Source organism: Lagopus muta, chromosome 4 (assembly GCF_023343835.1).
Source record: "Lagopus muta isolate bLagMut1 chromosome 4, bLagMut1 primary, whole genome shotgun sequence".
NCBI classification, from domain to species: domain Eukaryota; kingdom Metazoa; phylum Chordata; class Aves; order Galliformes; family Phasianidae; genus Lagopus; species Lagopus muta.
The window spans coordinates 55089430-55111878 of NC_064436.1; the positions used below are offsets into that span (position 1 = coordinate 55089430).

Sequence of the window (22449 nt, forward strand, 5' to 3'; positions counted from 1 at the left end):
GTTATGAGTGCAGCATGCAGGCTCTTGTTCACTGCTGGTGAAAATGTTAATTAATAGTGGTGACTATGTTGAAATATAGGTTTTCTAGCTGAGAGTGCTCTATCAGATAGTGTTACTATGCTTCTTGCATATTTTGTAAAATAAATACAAGGCATTGCTTTCAGAGCAACCTATGTATAACCCCTTTTCTGAAACCTAAGCTTGTTACTTTTTGTTTGTTACCCAACATCAGAATATTCTTTTCCTTTTTGTGACAACCTTATGCACACTCCATACCATTATATTGTTTCCCTTCAGGCTTCTCCTTCCTAGATCAAAAAATGTGCTTTTTCAGTTCTTTTCTTTTAGTGTCCTGTTTTCATTCGTTTTACTCAACTATACACTCGCTGGAGCTGTCTGTGACCTTGATAGATAGTACCTTAGCACAGACATAAGCCAGTATCTGAAACTTTATTAATTTTGCCAAGCCATTCTTTCTTCAGGGAGTACTTCACACTTGTCTTGAATGGCTTGTATCCTTGAGGGTTTACGGTTATTTTTCTGAGTTGCCAAAAGCTCTCTGAATTCCAGCCTTGCCTCCAGTGTCCTCCCTGTTGTTTCCAAATGACTGCTAGATCAGTAATTTAAACTGTAATAACTGTTATTTCTTGCAACTTGCCGAATCTGGAATGTGATTATCTAGAGTAGATGTAGTTTTGTGAAGAAAAGTATTCTAATCATAGCAAGATGAGCTGTTTATGACAGTTATATGCTTTTTCCTGCTTTTAACAATAAGCTAATCACAAGTAATTTACAATATAAATGACTCCATGGGAATATTCTCCCTTTTTTGGTTTTGGTCCATCAATGTTTTTTAATTGAGGTACTGCAAGCAAATTTATTACACAAAAATGCAGATAATTTATAAGTGGTACTAAATAATGGATACTAATAAGAAATATATATATATATATTAATTATTAGCAGCTAAGATAAAGATTAACTTAAGAAAATGTGATTTTAGAGACTTTAGACTTGAAATGCACTTTTTACCCCCTGGTCAGGGATACAGATCCAATCCTGTGTTATAACTGCATTTTAGCAAACAAAATCCAAAGCAACATAACCTTAGTTTTCAGTGAAACTACACAGTTTTAAATCTGCCCACTGTCTGCCACTCCCATTTTTTTGTGCAATTGCATGACTAGTTCTACTAATATGTGTTACACAACAGTATGAAACAGCAATAGCCAAGCAATGTAAATCCATTTTGTCACTGAAGATACTTCTCTTCGAGCATGTGTGTGTAATAGAATGTGATAGTCAATTAGACTGAAGGTCATATCTGTGTGCTCTTCCATATAGTTTCTGTCTATTAAATTGAATGTTGATAATGATTTCAAATCCACCTGTTCTTAGAGGTTATATGCTTGCTGGAAAATGACACAATTTCATCTGCCATGAGTATTATGAATTTATGATTACCAATGAATCACTGATCCTCAATATTATACTTTAATCAAATGTTCCCTGGGGCATATTTTAATCTTAGATCATTAGTGTGATTTTTATTTGAACTCAGTAAGAGATGTGATAGGAAATACCCAATAGCAATCCGAAAGGCAAAAATTTTTATAGAGGTTTCAAATATTGTTAGAGTCTCATTTTAACATTATTTAGTGAAGTAGTTTAGACTGGTTTGATATTCTGTCTGTGAAAGGTGCTGTATTTTAGGTGTTCGGGGAAGTCTTCCAAAAGAGCAAGAGCCCTTCAAATGAAATAAATGCACTTACAGAAGTGCCTAAAGCCCTTTCTGAGTACTTTTTTCCTTTGCTTTCTATTAGCTTAAGCACTTAGTGGATTGAAACACAGGTAAAAAAAAAAAAAATTCTTGCTGTATTTCTTTTTGCACAGTAGGTGTTATGAACAAAACACAGCTGCAGGCAGTTTAGAATATTGGGTTGCAGCTTTCATAAGGAAGCAGTTAGTTTGAAAATCTTCCTGTCATCACGTCACAGCGTATATTCCAAATTGCCAGCAAGAGAGGAGGAAAAGAATAGTCTTTCAGATACCTCAACATATCTGGCCCAGTAGTTGAGATCTGGCTAGAAATAATGAATTTGTATCCAATGTACTTTGTTATTTCTATGTTGAAGAATAGTATTTTGTAGCTGAGATTTTCCTTTATCAAATATTGCCTTTGCATTTGTTTTAGTTTCCACAGAAATAAATGGGAGGCATTATTTTTGGGTCAACCTACGTAATAATTTTGTATCAACCTGTGTAATGATCAACTCTGTGCAATGAGTCACACTAGATGAAGTTTCTGCCTAGTATACATTTGAATTCATATCAATCAAGGACTTGTTACTTCTTAAATGAGAAAGAATGATCGCATTCTCTGCATCCTTGACACCTTTTTTCCTGAACTTTCTAATGAAAAATTGATTACTTCAGCATAGCTTTTAACTACTGTTTCTTTGACTTTTAAAATATCATTTGATTGTTAATTTCATCTAATGTGCAGAAATACTCCTCAATAAAATAATTCTTTTGTAAGAATGATGAGCATCCTCAGGTGCATTTAACTCTGAACTCTGAATTGTCCTAGGAAATTCTAGCAGTTTTCATTGAGTAGAACCATGCCAACCTAGAGAATTAACACTGTGCAGTATCTGTGAAGAATTTGTATGTATACTGCAAGATCATGATGCAAAAGAAAATCTGAATATTTTGGTTTGTCCCTTTGTCAAATAGATAAATGCCAGAGTTTTCTGTTTTTTCTCCTCCTGCTGCTGCTATTGCCTTTACGCTTGTGGTTTTATTGCTTTTATGTGAGATGACATCATGGGGATAGGATCTGTGTGTCCTACTTCCAGGCTTTGATTTACTCTCATGTGCAACATCAGTAAGGTCAAAATGTGCTTTCTTAAAAACTTTTTTTAACCAATTTTAACCAATTTAACAATGTTTCGGATTATCTTAAGGATCGTATATCTGCTGCAGCAAGTCTTAAATGAGTCACCTGGAAGGAATAATTGTGATCTCTGGGCTAAACTTAGAGATAATTTTCTCTTACACCATTACTCTGAAAGGATTTCTGGCATCACTTCTAGTTACAATTAGTTCACTTTAGTACATTTCTTAAGGAAGCACCATAAGAATGAAAAGGAGCCCTTTAAAATTCGCATTTCAGATGTCATCAGCTCTGCAGTATAGAACACACAAAACTAAAGTTTTTTGCAAATCTGAAAGAGATTGCAGTCTAGAATGTATTAGCAAATTATCCAAGGGGACAAAACAACATTTTGTTTTGATTTTTGTTTTATTTGTTATTGCTATGAATGCAATTAGTGTGAATTATATTCTTAAGACCATTTAGGAGAGATTTTGACAAAAGCTGCACAGTACTTCCTCTGAGGGTATAAATTAAGTATGAAATGCCAGATGTGGTGTGTTAATCCCACAGACTTCTGTAATGAATGTTTAAAAATGATAATAAACAAATTTTTGACAAAGTCTGTTATAATTAATTCCCAGGTGAATATTCTTAGTGGTGTATTGAAGAATATCTTATAAAAATCATACATGGAAAAGATAACAATCCAAGTTGGAAAAAAACACAGGAACAAAGGTGTCATTGGAAACTGTGCATCCTTTTTTTCTATGTGTTTTCCTTGCAAACATGATTAAAAGGCAAATTCCTTTTGAAGACAGTGGTTTCAAACAAAGCATAGCTCAGAATTGGAGAGAAATGAGTTTTCTGTAGGTTAAACCTTATTTCAATGCATGTGTTTTCTACCTGCTAATAATAGGTGTTTTTTAAAAAGTTTACGAGATAGTTATCCTATATGATAAGAGACACTGTAACAATTCTGACATCAGTAGAACCCTAAAGGCTGAATTACTTCCAGCTACATCTTTGCCCCCAAGAAAGATTATTTTCTACTGGTTTCTACCACCACTCTGTATTGTCCTCTCAGAAATATTAGCTCAATCTCAGCGTTAGTGTAAGCAGTCTCAATAGTATTTTGTTAACATGTCTAAGGAAATACATGAGTTGAGTAATGAGATTGTATTTCTGAATTAACTGCCCTAATGGTTGTGTCTCGGGTTACCCGAGGAAAGAGAAAGGATGGGGGACATTAACTGAGGGTATATTGCACTGTGAAAAAGAACTAGGCTTGATCACAAGAATTCATTAAGTTATACAGTAATGAAGTCCTTCGTTAAATTGATACATACAGTTATCTCTGATTATTTATACCTACTGGTTTCAGAATAAATAGTCGCTGAAAGATGTTTTATTGTGTAATTCTTTCACAGTAGGTCCAAGGAGAAGGTATGTAAGAGGAAATTCTTAAAGGCAGCCCACTTTCTGAACCTCAGTAATTTTCAGAAGTTTCAGGACCCAAATTCCCTTAGGAGGAAACTGCAGGTAAAACAATACAAGCCTGACAGTATCTCTGTGTTGTGGATGTAGCCACTCAATTTGGTTTGACTTTTGAGAGCCCTGTGATTTGTTTTCTGTAAACATAAGTGATCTGGAAGAAAAATGAAGGAAAAAGCACACTAAAAGCACACTGCTATTCTTCTCTGAGCTGGCTAATTAGTTGTTTTGTAACACAAGGCAGCAGGACAGACATTGTTCTGGGAGGTTCCTGTACTGCTCACACAATCAGACTTTCGTGTACATGTTCCTGTGTAACACCTTAAATTTAGAGTAGCAGCACCAGTTTTAAAATCACACTTAAATATGAGAAATCCTTTTTTTTTTCCTTTTTTTTTTTTAAACAAATATGATTCCTATCAGTGTCCCCAGTGCCCCAGTCTATAGGTCACCAGCAACAGTTTGTTTGCTGTTTCCTCGCAGACCTTTAAAAACTGTTGAATTATGCATTCTTCAGAAAATACCAGCTGGTGTTTTCGTGTTTGTTCCATTATGAATTTTTTTTTTTCCACTTCAAAAGAAATACATAGGAGGATTCTTTTCTTTAAAAGTAAATAAAACCAGCCACGTTGAAAGGCTCTTCTGCTGCTAGTTAAAAAATATATATATATATGGAAACTTCTGCAAAAATGCTGTAAATGGGAAGGCACAATCTGAATGAGGATCATTCTTCTTTATTATTGATGAAAAATTCTGATGAATTCTGGATTTACCAAAATAGATGAGTTAGGTGTGAGTGACCCTTTTTTAAATAATGCATTAAAATTGGAGACTTCCTTCACTATGGCTTCTTTCCTCACATACAGAAAATATATCACCAGACTGATATTTTTCCTCTTTTAATTCGTGTTAGATAAGTTAGAATTGTTGGTCTTCCTGTAAGTACTGGTGGCATCCTACACTAAGAATTCTGATACGTATATAATTTTTCAGTACATGCCCAAGACTAAAAATGAAAGGTATTCTCTTTGCAAATAGTATTTCAGTCTATTGCTTAAGAAGGTCTTCAACAACTGACAGTAGCTGTAGTGTTTCTCTTCCAAGGCATTCTGTACTTTTTTACACACTGCTTCCTCTACCCATAGCACAGTTTCTGTTGGTTGGTTTGCAAAACTGTTTCAGAAAACCACACGTACAGGTAAATGATGTCAGTTGCTATACTCTTATCCACTAATGCTATAATCTCATTGTTGAAGGCAATCAAATTTGTCAGACACGATTTGTCGTTAGTGAAGCCATGCTACTTCAGTAACCATCTCAGTTTCATATCATATATATATATATATCATATATTCCAGGATCTGCTTTGTGATCTTGTCAGGCACAGAAGTGAGACCAAGTGGCATGCTTTTCCCTAGACCTTCCCTTTTTCCCCCTTTTTAGAAATTGGGTTGTTTCCCCTTTCCAGTAAGTGAGGATTTCACTGGACTATCACAACTTCTCAAATATAATGGAGATTGGCTTAGAAATTGCATCTGCCACTTCCCTCAAGATCCTACAATGCATCTCATGAGGTTCCATGGACTCATGTAAGTTTAGGTTCCTTAAATGGTCTTGAACCTGTTCTTCTAATACAGTATGTCCTTCTTCATTCTCCCAGTCCACATCCTTCCTTGCATGGTGTGGATAAAGCACTTTCTGGTGAAGACTGAGTCAATAATGTTACTGAATACCTAAGCATTCTTAGGTAACCAGGTCTCCTGTTTTCTTCTAGAGAAAGCTCACATTTATGACTCATTTGGAAATAACTGATTCCAAGCACAAAGATTTAGACTGTGAGAAATGCAGTCCCGGCACATAGCCTTCCGTCACAGTTAAAAGCTCCTTCAGGCTGAAAGTAAGTTTGTGCCTCATAGCCCATGACAGAGCACTGCAGGGCTCTCTGAGTGAAGTTAAAGTCACTTATTCCTGTTCAGTAGTTGCACTAATGTTTTATCTAGTACTGGTTTTTAGGTGATTCATTTTATTTTATTTTTAAATTTATATAGTTCTGCATAAGAGTACCTAAGGATCAGGTCTAGCTTGGATTTATTGTAGTAGTTGTCGTGAGAATGTAGATTAATGTCTTTGTCCAAAGCAACCAAGTAGATGAGAAAGCAGCAATAACAACAGAAATAATGGGACAAATAATACAAAGCAGCACATCTTATATGTCTTTATTCATGGTCACAGCTCTACAAGTTTCTAAGTACAAATTCAGTCTCGTGCTATGAAAAGTTTTAGGGTATGGTTAAAAAAGAGCACATGGACAGTTCTCCTTACCTTTTGCGTGCAGTGGTATGAGTAGAAAGAGCGAAACTCCTACCTGAAAATTGAGAGAAATGGGTGATCTCTGAGGGAAGAAAGGAAGACGTGCGCTATGTTAAAGTAACTAGAGACTTTCCCAAGACAGGAGGGGAACATTGGTGATGGACTGATGTGGGAAGGGAAGTATAGGAGAGATGTTTATAAAGGCTGCAAAGCAGCAAGCACTACATTTATGTCAGGGCAATACACTTAAAACAAAGTGGGAAAATTGTAGCAGAGTTTGAATGGACTGCAGGAAATATTTACTGAAAAAAGGAATGTAACAGATGCACAAGTGCGAACTATTATAAAAAGGTTATATGGTGGAATAGAAACTACAGGCAAAAGAAAGTGAGCGCTAACAGCTGAGAAGTCATTTAAGCAGGGAAAAGAGGTGCAAAATCAAGAGGATGTAATCAAATACCTTCACTTTCTGCAGAGGTTTGTTTCTCTTATCTTGCAGCCTGAATTGCCACAGGGAAGACTTGTAAGTAGTATCAGAATGTTGTGGTCAGAATTTGTGTATGCCTGTGTGTGCAAGTATTAGTTCATAGTAAAAAGCACTTTTAAAAAGCCATCCAAAAATAATGTTTTAAACTGTTATACAGCAAGTGACCTTTCTTTTATGTTTCAGTGTTAATGCTCCCTTGGGTCCTTTGCAAAGGTTAGAAAAACATCAGGATAAAAAGCCAGTGATCAGTTGAACTTCTTTTTTCTAATGTTTTTGTGCAATCTGGTGTCAAAGTTACTTTATAAGTCAAATTTTATATGTCTTTGTTCAAAACAACTAATTTTATTAGCACTTTTGCCCACTGAAATGGAAAGAACTTTGTTCTAATTGTCTTGCTAATGCTTTGTGAATTTGCCAACCTTTTGAACTGTAATTCATAGAAAAAGCTAACAGAAATAGCTTATTGGTGTATTTTCTCATACCTACTGCATGAGTCAGGTAAATTTGTTATGACAGTGTATGATTATCTAACATTTTTTCAGGCTGTTGCTCATTAATAATCTGATGTTTTTTAAATAGATTAGATGCCTTCCCAATTCATGGCCAAAGCTTACAGTAAAAGCAATTTCTAATCTCAAAAAGTAGCTTGGAATAGCTCAATTAATTTCTTTTGCTAAGATTAGAAGGAAAATGCTCATAGCTGAGAAATGGGAAGGATTTATATTCTTTTCTTCTAGTTCTATTTTATAACTTTTTAAATGAAGTACATAGTGAAAGGCATTATTTTTGGCTTCTTACAGTCTCTTTGCAAAAGAAAAAGTGTATTCTTCATTACTTTGTCATTTCCCTTTTCTGTCTTGTTCAAAAATGTAATTGCTACAGTAGCAGGATTCAGACCAATGACACATAGAGCATTTTTTACTTCAAGAAAGAAAACTAGGAGTTGCGGCAGCAGCAGCTTAAAACTATCAGTGTTTACTAGGGATTTGGTAACTTCTGTAAGAAGGTGTGGTGTAATGTCACTATCACCTCAAAGCACCAAAATTTGCAATCTAAGTGGAGAATATATACTTTAGATCCAGATGCTTCTGTCTTGAAGTTGACTTTGACAGTGGTCTTAGAAGTGAACTCCATTTGAATGATCTAGGTTACAGCTGACTCCCTTGGGGCTAGTTCAGCAGAACTGAAAAGTGTGCACTGATTTCATTTAACTGTTTTGTGAAAGTTCTCTGAGCTTTTGATGAGACATCTTTCATAAGAACTAAATTCATATAAAGCATTAAAAAAACCGCAACACATTACAATGACAGCCTCTAGCACTGCAGGTTAATTGTTTCCACTCAGACTAATTGAATAATATTGTGAACACTATGAAGACATATGCTAGAAGTTATTCATTAAAAATGTCTGTTACTAGTCTTACCCAAATTTCTATAAAATACAAAAGCACCATTCTCTGTAAAGTACGGGGATGTTGTAAGTAGCTGCTGCCTCCAGCACGTGGGGGACCAAGGATTCTCCAACTGTTGGGACAGCACCCCTCATTCATGCTGTTCACTGGCCATAGCCTGCTGCAGGGGACATACACCATTCCCAATCCCAAGGTTGGGGCTGAGATCCCCACTTGCTGCACTGAGTGGCAGGGAGATCCCCAACTCCAGTAGATGACACCGCAGGGCAGGGTGCCCACAACCTTGGTGTGACTGTTCACTGTGCCCAAACCCCTCATATCCCAAATACCCTCAAATCTTCATGTTCTTCTTGTCTCCCTTTACTTGTCAGTTACAAACCCATGTTGCCTCTCCCCAAAGCTGTCTCTGGAGATTCTTGATGGTTAGGTACACTGCCATTGAGATATCCAGGTGAGTCTACTTAGTGTTAGTGCCTATTTTGCTCCTGCTGTAGTGTCCACCTTTCTTAAGCTGTGAGAATATTTCTTTTCTCTTCAATCTTTGTCTCTAGAAGCCATCTGCAAGATCTCTAGCACAAATTAGATGAGAATTTTTCTCTATAGTTAAAGGTTCCTTCAGCATCTCTGATTTCATCTGCCAATCTATTTCAGCTGCACTGTATTGACTGTGAATAGTAGCCAGTGTGGCTTTCCCTGAGTGGAGTGTCCTTCCTGAATTTTAAACATTCTTGAATTGCTTGCAGATTTTCTTTGGCCCAGAGTCTATACTAATTGCTTGTTTCTTTGAGAGAAATTGTCATTCCTTAAAAGCTATAAAAATATATTTGAATCAAAGCCGAATGGAAAACAAAAAATAATTCTTTAGATTCTCATGTATACATCAGTTTTTAACAGTCCTTCAGAAAATGCTGCATTACAAAGCTGTTGGCAGTTAAGCTCTGTTGTTCAGCATTTTTATTTCACTTCTAAAATCCCCTTGAACAATACTAAATCAGGAGTTTCATTAATAATAATGTACAACTATTTACTGCTTACAACAGTAAGAGAGCCTAACAAAAACATTGTGCTTAACAGGCTTTTTTTCATTTTTATTTTTTAAATTTATCTGTATCATTTCTGAACTCTTCTTCAAGTATTTTTTTCCTTTGATCTAGTACTCCTCTAACTTAAAAAGCCTTCTTCCTTATCTGTTTCTTTCCTAGATCCCTAAATGATAACCTTCTCTATGCTGATACAGTTTGCTGTGTGATAATTTGTATGTAGTACAGTTAATTAAAAACTTCTGTGCTCTCCCCATAAGGAAGAATTAAAAAAAATAAAATAAAATAAAATAAAAGGAGGGAAAAATAAAAGGAAACTGCATAGCTGAGAATAGCAGTCAAATCTGGTTCATTGTGTATCTTCTCATATGCTCACCTGGGCCGTTTCATGTGAGGTTTTTCAAGCTCTGTACTGGGGAAACTCTACAGGTTTTTTTTTGCGTTTGAGCCCCTGGAAATGATGACAAAGTATTAGATAATGTTTGCATTAAATATAGAAACTATTTATAACTTCAGAAGTTTTTTATTTTGAAAATCTGCACAGTTTTATTGTGGAGGTGTTATCTGAATAATAAAGCTGTATTTGGGAAATTTAACAAATACTGAAAGGAAAAAAGAGCGGTCATTTCTCTGTTTTAAATTGTTTGTGCTTTCACACATTTCTGTGTCCTTCTCTCCGGTGTTATTAAGTATTTCATCTCTTCTTTTATTCTTTTTCCTATCTCCCACCCCACAAATGCCCAACGTATTCCATTCTGTGATTATTGTTTTAGGCAAAATCCCTTTTTCTCTACTTTTTGTTTACAATCCACGCTAAGCACTGTTGGTCTCTGGAATTCCATTTTGATTCTGACCTCTAACTGGTTGGTAGGTAAGTGTGGCTGCCAGCTCCTCATCTCAGTCTGCCCCTGGAAATCTGATGTAAAACAGTGTGTACAAGGGAACTGAGACAGAAGGACAGCAGTCTTATTCCTGAAAGTGTTTCAAAGCAATCCCTAAAATGCTGCTGTACATTTTTTCTGCTCAACACCTTTATGGCTCCTCCCTGTAGATCTGTTGTAGTTTATAGGGTTGTGTGGTCTGTGAAGCTAACAGATGTATTTTGGAATGAAAAACAGATGGGGCAGAACAGGATGAATCACTAAAATTATATCTGTACATAGAAATGGGATTGGCAAGAAAGCTTTCCCAGTTTGGCTAAAAATGTTGAGGATCCATAGAGTAGCTTAATGATAACTCAGACAGTTCCTCAGCAGGTGTTTCCAAAAACTGAGACTTATAAATATTTCTGTTGTACATCATTTTGTTTCATTCCCAGGCTCACTACGTAGAAGGAACACTTTCTGATTTGGCTCTCTTCCACAAGTCTTGAACTATGAATATGAAAAACTGCACTCGTTTTGTCTCCCTTGCTCTTCCATCTGTGCTGAAACATTAGCAGTTTAGTGGGGCTGACAGCTCTTAAGGTCCTGGGAGAAATTTGAACATACAGCTGAAATTGAGTGCAAACCAGTATGCCAAGAAAACACTTCATGCTTTTTTTTTTCCCTCCAGAATCTTTGTCAACTCCTACCAAATTTTTAGATCCAGGAAAATGTAAGCTTGGCTTTCACACTTTATATTAGGCCTCTTCCAAACTAAAGAACTAAAATACAATATAGGCATTTTTTCCCACCTTCTTCAGAAGACTTTAAGTACTGTAAGTGAAAAAATGCAAATTCCAGCAAGCTGTACTGCTGAGACACTGGATGTGGCCAGTGGACTATAAATAGTGCTGAGTAAAAGGTAGAGCAAGACTTAAACACAGGAAGCTTATCTTCTGGCTTTACCAAATAAAGGAAAGAGAAAAGTGCTCTGATGTGTGTGCCTTCTAGGTTGAAGTTTAGCACCCAAATCCCATTATAGAAGGTCAACAATGAGGTGGGAAGCAAGGCAAGAGAGAGCTGTTTTTAGTAGTGGGAATTTGCTGTAGCGAAGGTTGTGTAAGAATTGAAGTACAAGGACAGCTACAACACCAACAGTCCATCTTGTGTTATTAGGGGGGATGCAAGCCAGAATGCTATTCTGCTGAGCAGAAGACTACCAACAAAAAGTGGCTACCTGCCCTTGTTTTCATGCTGGCTGCAGGACATTTGCAATGAAAACAAGCGCATTTAGGAAGAGAGATGTTTTGCCTCTAAAAACTCCTGCAAAGTTCTCTTTGATTGATGTTCTTTGCTGGGTTGGTTTGACCTGTTTCTGTAACAGTAGGGCAATACACAGTAAAGCAAAGACATATGTCTGAATAAATGTGTAAAGAGTTAAGATGGGTCTAGTCTAGGTTTAGATATAGTAGATTATGAATGTATGGTAATCTATAAATCTTTCATAATTTACAATGCATACACCATAATTTTTATATTCTACTATACACATATTGTACTATAAACTACACATATTATACTTTTATTTATACAGTTGTGGATTAACAGTTCTTTAGTTTAAATCTCTGTAAATCAGAGGTTTAAACAATTGCTTTCTTTATTTGTTGCAACTGCAGATATAAATTATGGTAAATAGCAGCCACTCTTAAAGTTTGTCTCGTATGCCTAAAATCTATCCATATACAGAACATATCTCAGTACAGCAGTATCTAGATGTAAAGGTGTGTAGGGCATGCTCTAGTTAGAGCAGTTTGTGTGAAGTGTGAGCACCTCCTGAGACAAAAATCACAATTCCAGCTGGTGTGGTATGGAGATGAGTTTTAGGTCATTCCCATTGTGAATTCTGGGGTAAAGTGTGTCTCAGGGTTTAACTTCAATTGCAGAAGAACAAATTATCAAACTAAAGAGCAAGGAGCCCTAGTTAACTAACCTGAATATGAAGAAGTCTGACACAGCCCATGGGAGTTTGTGACTGACTGGGTGAGGGATAACAGTTGTGAAATCTCTAGATGACAAAATATTAACAAATGAAATCAAGATGAGTTTGGAAAAAATCAGTTTCTGAATATCACTTTGCTGGCTATGAATTACTATCATTCTCTTCTATAGCAGTTTGAAGGAAGACAATCACGATCATGGCATTACTATCTCATGGCTTTCCACCTTTTCATTAATATCTATTTTGAAGATCAATGTTAAGACAATAATCTCTCACTATATTAACACAACACAGACTGCAGCATACTTTCTTGGTGGTGAATTTTTTGCTTAATCAAATCTGTGAACTTGAAAAGTACACAATCCATTGGGTTCTTCAAGGCACTGTGTACATCTTCAGTAATTACATGGATTCCGTGGACCTGTGGACCTGTATAACTATGTAGTAATGTGAAAAAGTGCAGGAGTTACATGAAGTCCAAACTGAGCTTTACCTTTCTTAGGAGCATTAATCATTTGGTAAACTGTTGTACAGATGTTAAGTCAGTCATTTGCAGCAAATACCCATCTAGGAGATGTTTGCTCATATCATCCATTTTGTATAAAATGGTCAATCAGTCAGATGTTGCAGGCATTTAGGCTAACAATTTCCTTTTCAATAAATAAGGATAGTTTGGTTTACCTACTTTATGGCACGTCAACATCGGTTATTCAGCCACGTTAATATTGATGAAAATGTAAATAATACCTATAACTACATATATATATATAACTACATATATATATATATGTTAAACTTCAAATATTAAAGAGAAGGTAGACTGGTTGTTAATTGTAGTCAATAATTTAGTTTTCAGAAAAGGCAAAAGTGCCAGGTTGGTTATCTTAGTTGCTGAATGTACGATATGAAAAAAGCTCAATTTTGAAAGTAGAAGATTGCCAGAAAGGACAACAAAAAATATACTTAAGTTTTTATTTGTGTGGTGGTTTTTTTGTGTATGTTTTTCCATATTAAACCTAAATTCAAATAATTAATTAAATACAGTTAAAAATCTTTGAAGTATTTCTAGCATTAAAATCTTTAGAAACACACTTGCTTTGTGTTGTTTCAAATACACAACCTGATGCATTTGTGGGATGTTCTAAAGTGGGTTATAAGAACTTTGGCAGTTTATAAGAACTTTTCCAGGGATGCAACATACAAAACATCCCCTTTGTTGGAAAGATACGACAAAATGGTTTTGTTGTCCTGATCAAAAATTCAGGTTGCCCTTGGCAATTCAGGATGGCTGTTGTCTGTTTGGCCTTTCCCCATAAGGATTCTGCTATAATGATAAACTGCAGCATGTACAGAAATTGTTCTCAAACCTACGTTAACAATACTGATAATATATTTTTTAGGTTTCCTCTACGCTCAGAACAGTGCCAAACGCAGTATTAAAGAGCGACTTATGAAGCTCTTGCCCTGCTCGGCTGCCAAAACGACATCTCCTGTTACTCAAAGCAAGTTTTATTTTTCATTTGATTTTTATTTTGATTTTTTTTTTTAGGTTTGCATGCAACAAAATTTGTACTTTCATTAACTGCTTGTTCAAAAGAGAAGATATCTGCTGAATGAATGATCTATTCATGTTTAAAAGGAGTGATGGACAGGCTGCTAACAGATTTGTCTGTGCAGAGCATAACGGCAATATACCAGTGCCAGAGTCTGCTCTGCAGTAGATTCTGGGTTGGGATTTATGCTCTGCAGGCTAGCTGAAAAGTGGTTCACTGGTGAAATTAAATGCTTGTTCTCACTGTATTTGCAAATTGGTAGCTCTTTTGTACACAAGTACAAATGTTTGTGTTCTTGCTGTCCAGCTCATAGGATAGTATCAGCAGTACTGGTTTAGCTGAAAGGCTTGGCCCTACATGTTTTTGTTATGTAATACCAAACTTTGTAGGAAATGAAACCTGATGTACATATCTGGAAGAAAAAAAAAATAGAGCTTGAAAACAAACAATATGAATGTAGAGTTTAAGGACAAGCACACTGACTTTTTCTTTGATGTCTTGATCCTATGCTCTGACAAAATACAATCCTTTCAGAGACTGTCCAACAGGAAGAAACAGATGGACAGATTCACCATCCATATATACCCAGATAAAGACAAATTAGAGCAATAACACTAATACAAATAACACTAATACATTCCTATATCTTTTTTGCTGATATAACTTGATATTAAATATCAAGTGTGGACCCAATTCAATCTAGATTAATTTGACTTTATTCTATGCACTCATTTTAGCAGCTAAAATTAGATTCTGAGTGGTCCCTATGCTTCCAGTATCCTCTTCTTAGCAAAGCATATTGATCAGTATAAAACAAGAAGTGCTTGTAAGAGCAGTTCCCCATGTCCAGTGATCATGGAAAAATCCGAGACCACTGGGCTGTAAACACAGGCCCCAGATTAAGCACTAAGACTTCAGTGGTATGGACATAGGATTTCTTTCTGCTACCCAGTTTTTTCATGTGTGCCTCCATAGAGAAGACTGTTCTTCTATGCTACTTTCTGTCCTTCCTAGGCATTTGAGATCTCAAAGATGAAAAGCACTAAGGATTTGGTTGCACAGTAACATTTTCATTGTGATTTCAGTTGATGTGTTTTACTGTAGCTTAAAAAAGGCATTCACTGTAGTGACAGCTTTAAGTAGAAACTGCTTACACCTACATGACCTGAGTAATGATAGTCCTAGACTAAAAAGAAATGGAAGGCTTTATTCCTTTGTCTGATGTTTGGAGAGCAACACGTTCTTATTCCTTGCACATCTCTGTGCGACATTTTTGTCTGTACAGGTAACAGGAAAATATTTAAATTTTCTCAAAATCTCTGACCATGCAAAATGTGCTTTTTTGAGCTGAAAGTATTTTTACAAGCCGAAAGAGAAGACAAAGTAGAACTTGCATTAGTTGTTTCATATTTAAGAACCAAGTAGTAAAAAGAAAAGATGAAGTCAACATTTTCCTCTGTGCTCTTGTATATAATGAGATGTTGTTTTAAATGAGAATATTACATTAAATGAAAATATTACATTAAATTGTAGATGTACGTTGTTGTTTTTGTATTTTGACATAATGTGCTATTTGATTTCTTCTGGCATGAAAGAAACAACATTCCTGATGTACTGGGAATGAAGTCAGAACTACCTACAATGACCACCACATAATATGAATTCCTTAGAAAATTTACTAGGAATAGATTTAAAGCAAGTATTTTGTTGAAAAACTGCCAATCCTTAATTTGCAGTTGCATATGCAGTTGTATATTGCAATTGAATATGTGCAGAAAAGGGTTATTTTAATAATAAAGATAAAAACTTATTTCAGCCTTCCCATTCAACAGTACATCTCAGAGTGCTTTTTCTTATTTGTGTATTTTAGACTGGTAAGTCTAGACTTAAGATTGGTTTTGGAATAGTGTGTATGCATGCCATTATTAAATAAATAAGGGAGATGAAATTTGGGATCTGTACAGGCAAACGTATATGCACAATTTTTACAGGTATGCCCTAAATTTTGATTCGTTTTTATCATTATTTAAGGAGTATGTCTGTTTTTCGCATTGATTTTACCATTTTGTTATTTAATATGTGATGGAAGGTTCAAAGCATAGCTCCTGTAGCAAATGCCTTAAAAACTGTCTCTACTGTTTAGCTGGAAGAAAGATAACTCATTAATGACACCCGTATGATTATTTATTTAATATATTAAGAAGTAAATATGAACTTGCTTCTCTTTTTCAGCTGAGATATATTAGCACTTTGTGAAAAATGTGAAAAAAGAGTTCTTAACTTAGATTGAAGAAACTAAAGAACTGAAATGATGAATTTTTCATTAATGCCGTAGAAATTACAAAACTTCTCTTGAGAAATAGATGTATTTTCACACATTTTAATTGCACATCTCGAAGTGTGTGTTTTTTTCTTGTCTGGGTGATGGTAGCCATAAGTATTAATTATTTTTTTTTTTGAGAGAGAGAGAGAGAACAAGTAACTCATGAATGCTATAGTATATTAATCAGCGTGGTTGGCATATTATCAGAAAGCTCCCACTGATCTTATTTTTGGACTGTTTGTGTCAGTAAGGTGCTACGGAAATGGAGTGTGATAAGACTGTACACTGAATCTTTTCATTAACAGAAAACTAACATTGCCACCACACTGTAGTCTTCTACATTTTTACCAAATCATTAAACACTGTAGAAATGTTCATCAATAAGGACATACAGGCATCACATTCTGTGGCACATATATTTGGCCTTATGTTTATTACATTTATTCATTTAACTTCTAGAAGAGCTTGTAGATATCCCTCTAGGTAATCGGATGATTCACAAATAGAGACCTTTTTTCCCTGTAAGTCCCTATCTCTATAAATGATAATAAATTTAAAGTCCATGTAACTCATGACATATAAAAGTGGCATTTCAACAATATTTATTCTCAAGTTCATTTTTTTTTACACCTGAGAAAATTTCTGCTGCGTATCTATATGATGTCATTATAGTTATTTTATAATGAATACAGAAGAGAAAATTCCTTAAAAATGTGATGGCAAAGCTTCGGTAACCTTGCAAAATAAACCCTGGATGTTCTCAAGGAGAATTAAAATGTAGCTCAGGAATTTTGTTAGGCTTTCCAAACATTGGGAAGACAGATTCTTAACTCTGGAACAATTTAATTGTGCTTTGATAACTGTATAGAACTGCACTGCCACATGAGATGAATTTTCTTATTAAAGGTGAGAACTGAAATGTTCTTAGAATCCTGTGAATTCAGATATTGATCTTTCAAAACTATCACCAAACGTCAAAACGATTATGTAAACTGGTGGATTTTTTGTCAATAGTGTCTACATTGGAATTTTTCACAAAAATATTGATTGTGTCTGAGTCATCTGAAGCATCCCACGAATGCATGGAAGAGAAATATGTTTTAGCTTGCCCATAAGCCAATACACAGTGGATATTCTCAGATAAGTCTATGGGTGATACTGATTTGGAAAATATCTTCTGTCAGATTAAATGAAAAATGTCATGTCTGGTTCCTCCTACAGACATTCTCTGTAATGCTTACACTCATAAATAATGACTTGGAAAAAGCCAAAGTAAAGAGCCAGACAAAACTAACATGTCTCTCAGAAGAGTTATGAAATGCAAAGTGTTCTGTAAATTTGCAGTCTGGTTCAGTGATTGAATTTAACATTTTGTTATGGCATCTGCAAACGTCATTTTAAATGGATTAGCACTGTATTTCTTATTCTAATAAATCTTTCTACATTGAGTCTAAGCTGAAAAACTTTGACAGAAGCAGCTTTAATTAATAAAATAAATGTACTCAAGGAACACTGTCAGGAGAAAATGATGTTCTAAGAATCAGATTTGAAAAGCCATAAAGCATTAACGGTGTTCATTTTTTTTATCTAACACCATGCCTTTTATCTTGCACCTATAATTACATCTATTAAATGACTTGCTGATTTTCTAAAGTTACGAGTCCTTACTTACTCCTTGGTCATCTTATCTGAAAAGAATTCACAGTTGACGCTCTTAAGGTAAATACTTACCTAGTCTTGGGATTTAGGGTAAGAAGGAACCAGCAGAAACCGAAGCATATCCATACTGAAGAACAGTGCTATTAGGAGGAAACTGAAGAAAAAAAATCACCAGAGTAGAAGTAAAATAAAGAGTTATTCTGTAAAACTTGTGCCCTTTTAATACCTAAATCATTTAATGTTACACATCACATTGCAATCTTAAAACACTTCAGTTTACTCTTTGAAAAATCTACTGAATCAATGTTGCTCATCGAAGATATCTGTTTCAGCCTAACTATATGCACTGCCTTAAACTCACCACATTACTTATTTTCTGCATAGTGAAAAAATATATTTAAAAAACTACGCATGTATATAAGTCATGGGTTCACTATATTAATGGCTCTGTTCAGCACATTGTCAGATTTTGGAATCTGCATTTATGCCCATTGTACAGGTGTTTGTGTATTTCAAAGTACGTAAATATTTCTATGCTGTGTTCAGAACAGTAACATTTAGGCTTGTGGATGCTGCCTTGCACAGAGGCTTTGCTTGGAGCAGAAGTTGGCTAAATTCAGTTCAGACACAATTCAGAAATTATCTGTTAATTTCTCCTGTTTGGTTACATGAAAGAAATTCTTAATAACGTCAGAAAAAAATATCCATGTGTTTAAAAGTCTTGATCTGAGTTTTAAGTCGATGTGATGATCTGCCATTTCACTTTCAGTCTTGGTTCTTTCACAAGACGTTGTTAATGGTTTAGGAAACCACTTAGACACTACCATTTTGATGACATGCCTGTATGAGAAATATACCTGCCTAGAGTTTACAGCAGAACATTGCTTTCTTGTCTTTCAGTTAAACCACCACTGAAATAGGAATAATTACATACACTTTTGATATTGTATCACCTCTGCTATTGGACCGTCCATTCTCTACTGGAAGCCTCTCAAGCAGTGGAACTCACTTTTTCTTTTTTTCTTTTTTTTCTTTTTTTTAAACATCTGTTTTCTTCCTTTCCACACCTTGAATATTTCTTTAATCCTTAGGTTCCTGAGATGAGTGCCAGCAACAACCTCTCTCTACCAGGAAGAAAAGACAAGGTCCTACAATTTTTTGAACATTTATCCAAGTTGTTGATATATACTGATTCTGTGCTCCAAGCAAGCTGCTCTAGTGGAGTGCCTCTCATGGTGGAGAGATTGGAACTGGATGACCTTCAAGGTCCCTTCCAACCCAAGCCATTCAGTGATTCTCTGGTTTTATTCTAAAGTGGTCCATTTTTGGGATTGTTGAACTTGATCTCCTGATGCCAGATTTCTCCCAAGCAACTGAAAGTTATTATTGCACTGTACCAGAAAAAAAAATATGTGAAGATGTAAGCATAATACTGTTTTAATGGAGGGTTTTGTTTGGGATCTTCCAAAAACTGAGGTGAATAAAACTTTACTTTGAGAATGCAGAGGCCCCCACTGATGAAATAAAAAATATATTTTTACCATTGAAGAAGTAAAAAAAAAAAAAAAAAAAAAAAAAAGCATGTTAGGTTTTGTTCAGGTTACATTTCTATAGCTGGTATAACGATCCAGCAAAAGGCAGTGATTTGATTGAATTTATCAGGAGTACTATATACGGTATGTCAAAATTTGGATCAAATGTATGCCTTGTACTCCTGTATAAGAAAATCTGTACTGTACACTGCTTTAGCTATTTTTTTGGACTCTCACATTTTAATCTTGTCCTTTTAGAACTATATTAGAGCCTTAAAGGTGTATATTGGCATTCATATTTGCTAAAATCTTCATGTTACCTCCTTAAAGCTGCTCACCATGAATAATCATTTCTTATGCTGTACTCAAAGTAAGGCCCACTGTTGAATGTGGAATATCCTTCCCAAACATTTTAGAAAGTTATCCATAAAGGAGGACACTGGGAATCCCAGGCTGATCCAGTGATTGACGGAGGGAATATCACCAGTATTGCTGAGACACAGTAAGGTTTTATAAGGTCTTTTCTTTGTTCAGAGGATTGTAGAAACAGCAAAATCCTACTGAATATGTCATGTATGTCCTTGTAGAATGTCTGCTTTCCAGTCTACTGTTATTTTTATTAATATTGTAATAATATCCAGACCTCTGGATCATCATTGCTGTTCCACACTCTATGCAGCCATTAAAGCAGATTCCCTGTGACACGTTCATTTTGAACTTACATGTCTTTTAGGTCACAAAAGCCATTCTTTAAAATAATGTAATCTAATTTTCTTTTTTTCCTACATAGGATAGGTATTTCTACCTATTGAGCTTTTCCTTTCTGTCTATTGCATTTTGCAGACACTGTAGAAGATGAAATGGAAATGGCCACAGTACGGCATAGACCTGAAGCTCTTGAGCTGCTGGAAGCACAGAGTAAATTCACAAAGAAGGAACTTCAGATCTTATATAGAGGTTTCAAGAATGTAAGTACTTCAGTTTTTAATTTACCATCTGCTTCACACATTACATGCCACTGCGATCTCAGCTGTACAGGATTGCTTTCAATTGAGCTTGTGGGGTTCCATGGTTAAATGCTGCATGTGGAAACATGCATAAAGTGTGGAAATAATCAATCTGCAACAAGTGAATAGTTTAAAAGATGCAAAGTGTGAAGCAGAGAATAATTTAAGTTAGCAAAGTAAGACTGTTCAAGGAGAGATTAAAAGTTGTGTTGAGGCTGGATTAATGAAATGATAGGAGTAGTGATGTAGTGAAAGCAAGCTGTGTGAAAGGGTACTTTAAAACAACATTTTTATTGGAAGCTCACAGTGGAAGTAAAATATAGAGTCACGTAATGTGTCCTAGCTATGTATCATCTCCATTTTCAGACAGTATATAATGTTGTCATGTTAGTGATTAACCATGATTGCTCTCAAAGGCTTTCATTTCCTGAAGGTACTAAAGAACATTCCCCTGTTAATGATACTAGTCCCAAGGTATTGCAAATCATGAGCTAATGTTCCTAATTATCTAAGGCAGAAAGGTAAAAGCGTAGTGGATAAAATAAGCCTTCTGTCCTTTTCTCTAAGAAAGTTATTTTTAGAGCCTCAGAACAAAGGACCTTGATGCTTCTCTGTGTAACATGGCGCATGGAAGAAGAGAATACATTATAAGGAAGTATTTTAATTGGTTACTATTTACTGTAATTTTCAAGAGGAATTCCAGCTCTTGATCTACTTTTGTGTTCTAAAATGTATTGCATCAAAGGAGTTGTGATGGTAATACATCTTTCTTAAAGTGTTTCATTTCCTTATCAGTACATGGTAATTAAAGACATGCAAGTATAAATATCCCCAACTTTTTGGAGCTAATGAGCATGGAACTCAGATTTTTTTTGCGTGTCTAATATGATTGTAAAGTTATCAATTACTTTCAAAAATGCTGTAAAACATGTCCAGTGCTGATGACTGTTACAAATCAGTTTAAAGCAGCAGTCTTAACCCAGGCTTCAAACTTCAGAAATGAATGGTTACCTTTGGTTGAGCTGGGATTTGTTTTGTTTCTCATCTTTGTCTGTTCTACTGCAAAACCTGGTGCTAGATTGGAGCTACCTAATCTCTTCAGAGAGTGGGTAGGGCAAGTGTGTCTCAGCTCTGTCAGAAGGTCATCTATGTGAGTTAGTTCATTTTCCTGTCACCTGTTCAGGTTTTATCAAACACAGTTTGAGTGGTTTGGTAGGCGTTGATATGGGACAGTGTTATAGTCTCTCCCATGGCTGTATTTAAATGATCTCCCTCGACAACGCTTGTTGAATTCTGTCTGCCATTGGCCACCTCCCTTCTCAGTACCATTCTTTTTAAATTCAGCTTAATGCTATCCTGTCAATATCTTCACCCCATGTGCTTCATCTCTGTGCTTCATGCATCAGTATATGCTGGAGGTCATCCAGCTGGAAAGTAGTTTTGCAGAAAAAGACCTGGCGGTCTTGGTGGACAGATTGAAGGAGGTGATATTTGCCTTTAATTCAGCAATGATGAGGGGAGAGTTGGAATGTTGTATTTAGTTGAATTTAGCATGCCTCAGCATACTTCTTTCAATAGTAGCCATATAAAGGAAAGGATATAAGAACAGAGGAAATTTAGAGTTATCATTTGGCTCACATACTGTTCTGTCACCTTGCATTCTTATACTGAAATATTTATCATACTGAATGTTACAGCTGCATATTTTAGTTTTATGTACTTTAACTACATTTATGTCATAATTATACCTTATCTTAAAAATAATTCATGTCTATTTCAAAACAACTTCCTTCTATTTTAATAGCTATTGTATTTCTGCTATGAGAAAATGAGTAACTGTTACCATTACTTCTCTCAGATATTGCTTTTCACATCTCTGCCACAAACCCTGTCTAG

General features: G+C 35.4%; 1 protein-coding gene across 13 annotated transcripts in view; it reads left to right on the plus strand.

Moving 5' to 3' along the window:
• Positions 1 to 22449, plus strand: part of KCNIP4 (potassium voltage-gated channel interacting protein 4) — a 380467-nt gene that overhangs the window by 319860 nt on the left and 38158 nt on the right. For 6 of the 13 annotated variants that reach the window (XM_048941687.1, XM_048941680.1, XM_048941686.1 and 3 more), the window contains one exon: positions 20390 to 20514. In XM_048941687.1, the coding sequence (XP_048797644.1) occupies positions 20390 to 20514 (125 nt within the window). Of the gene's footprint in view, positions 1 to 13879; positions 13982 to 19105; positions 19160 to 19185; positions 19435 to 20389; positions 20515 to 22449 lie in introns of those variants that run through there. The other 7 variants (XM_048941682.1, XM_048941681.1, XM_048941679.1 and 4 more) reach the window with 4 other exon arrangements.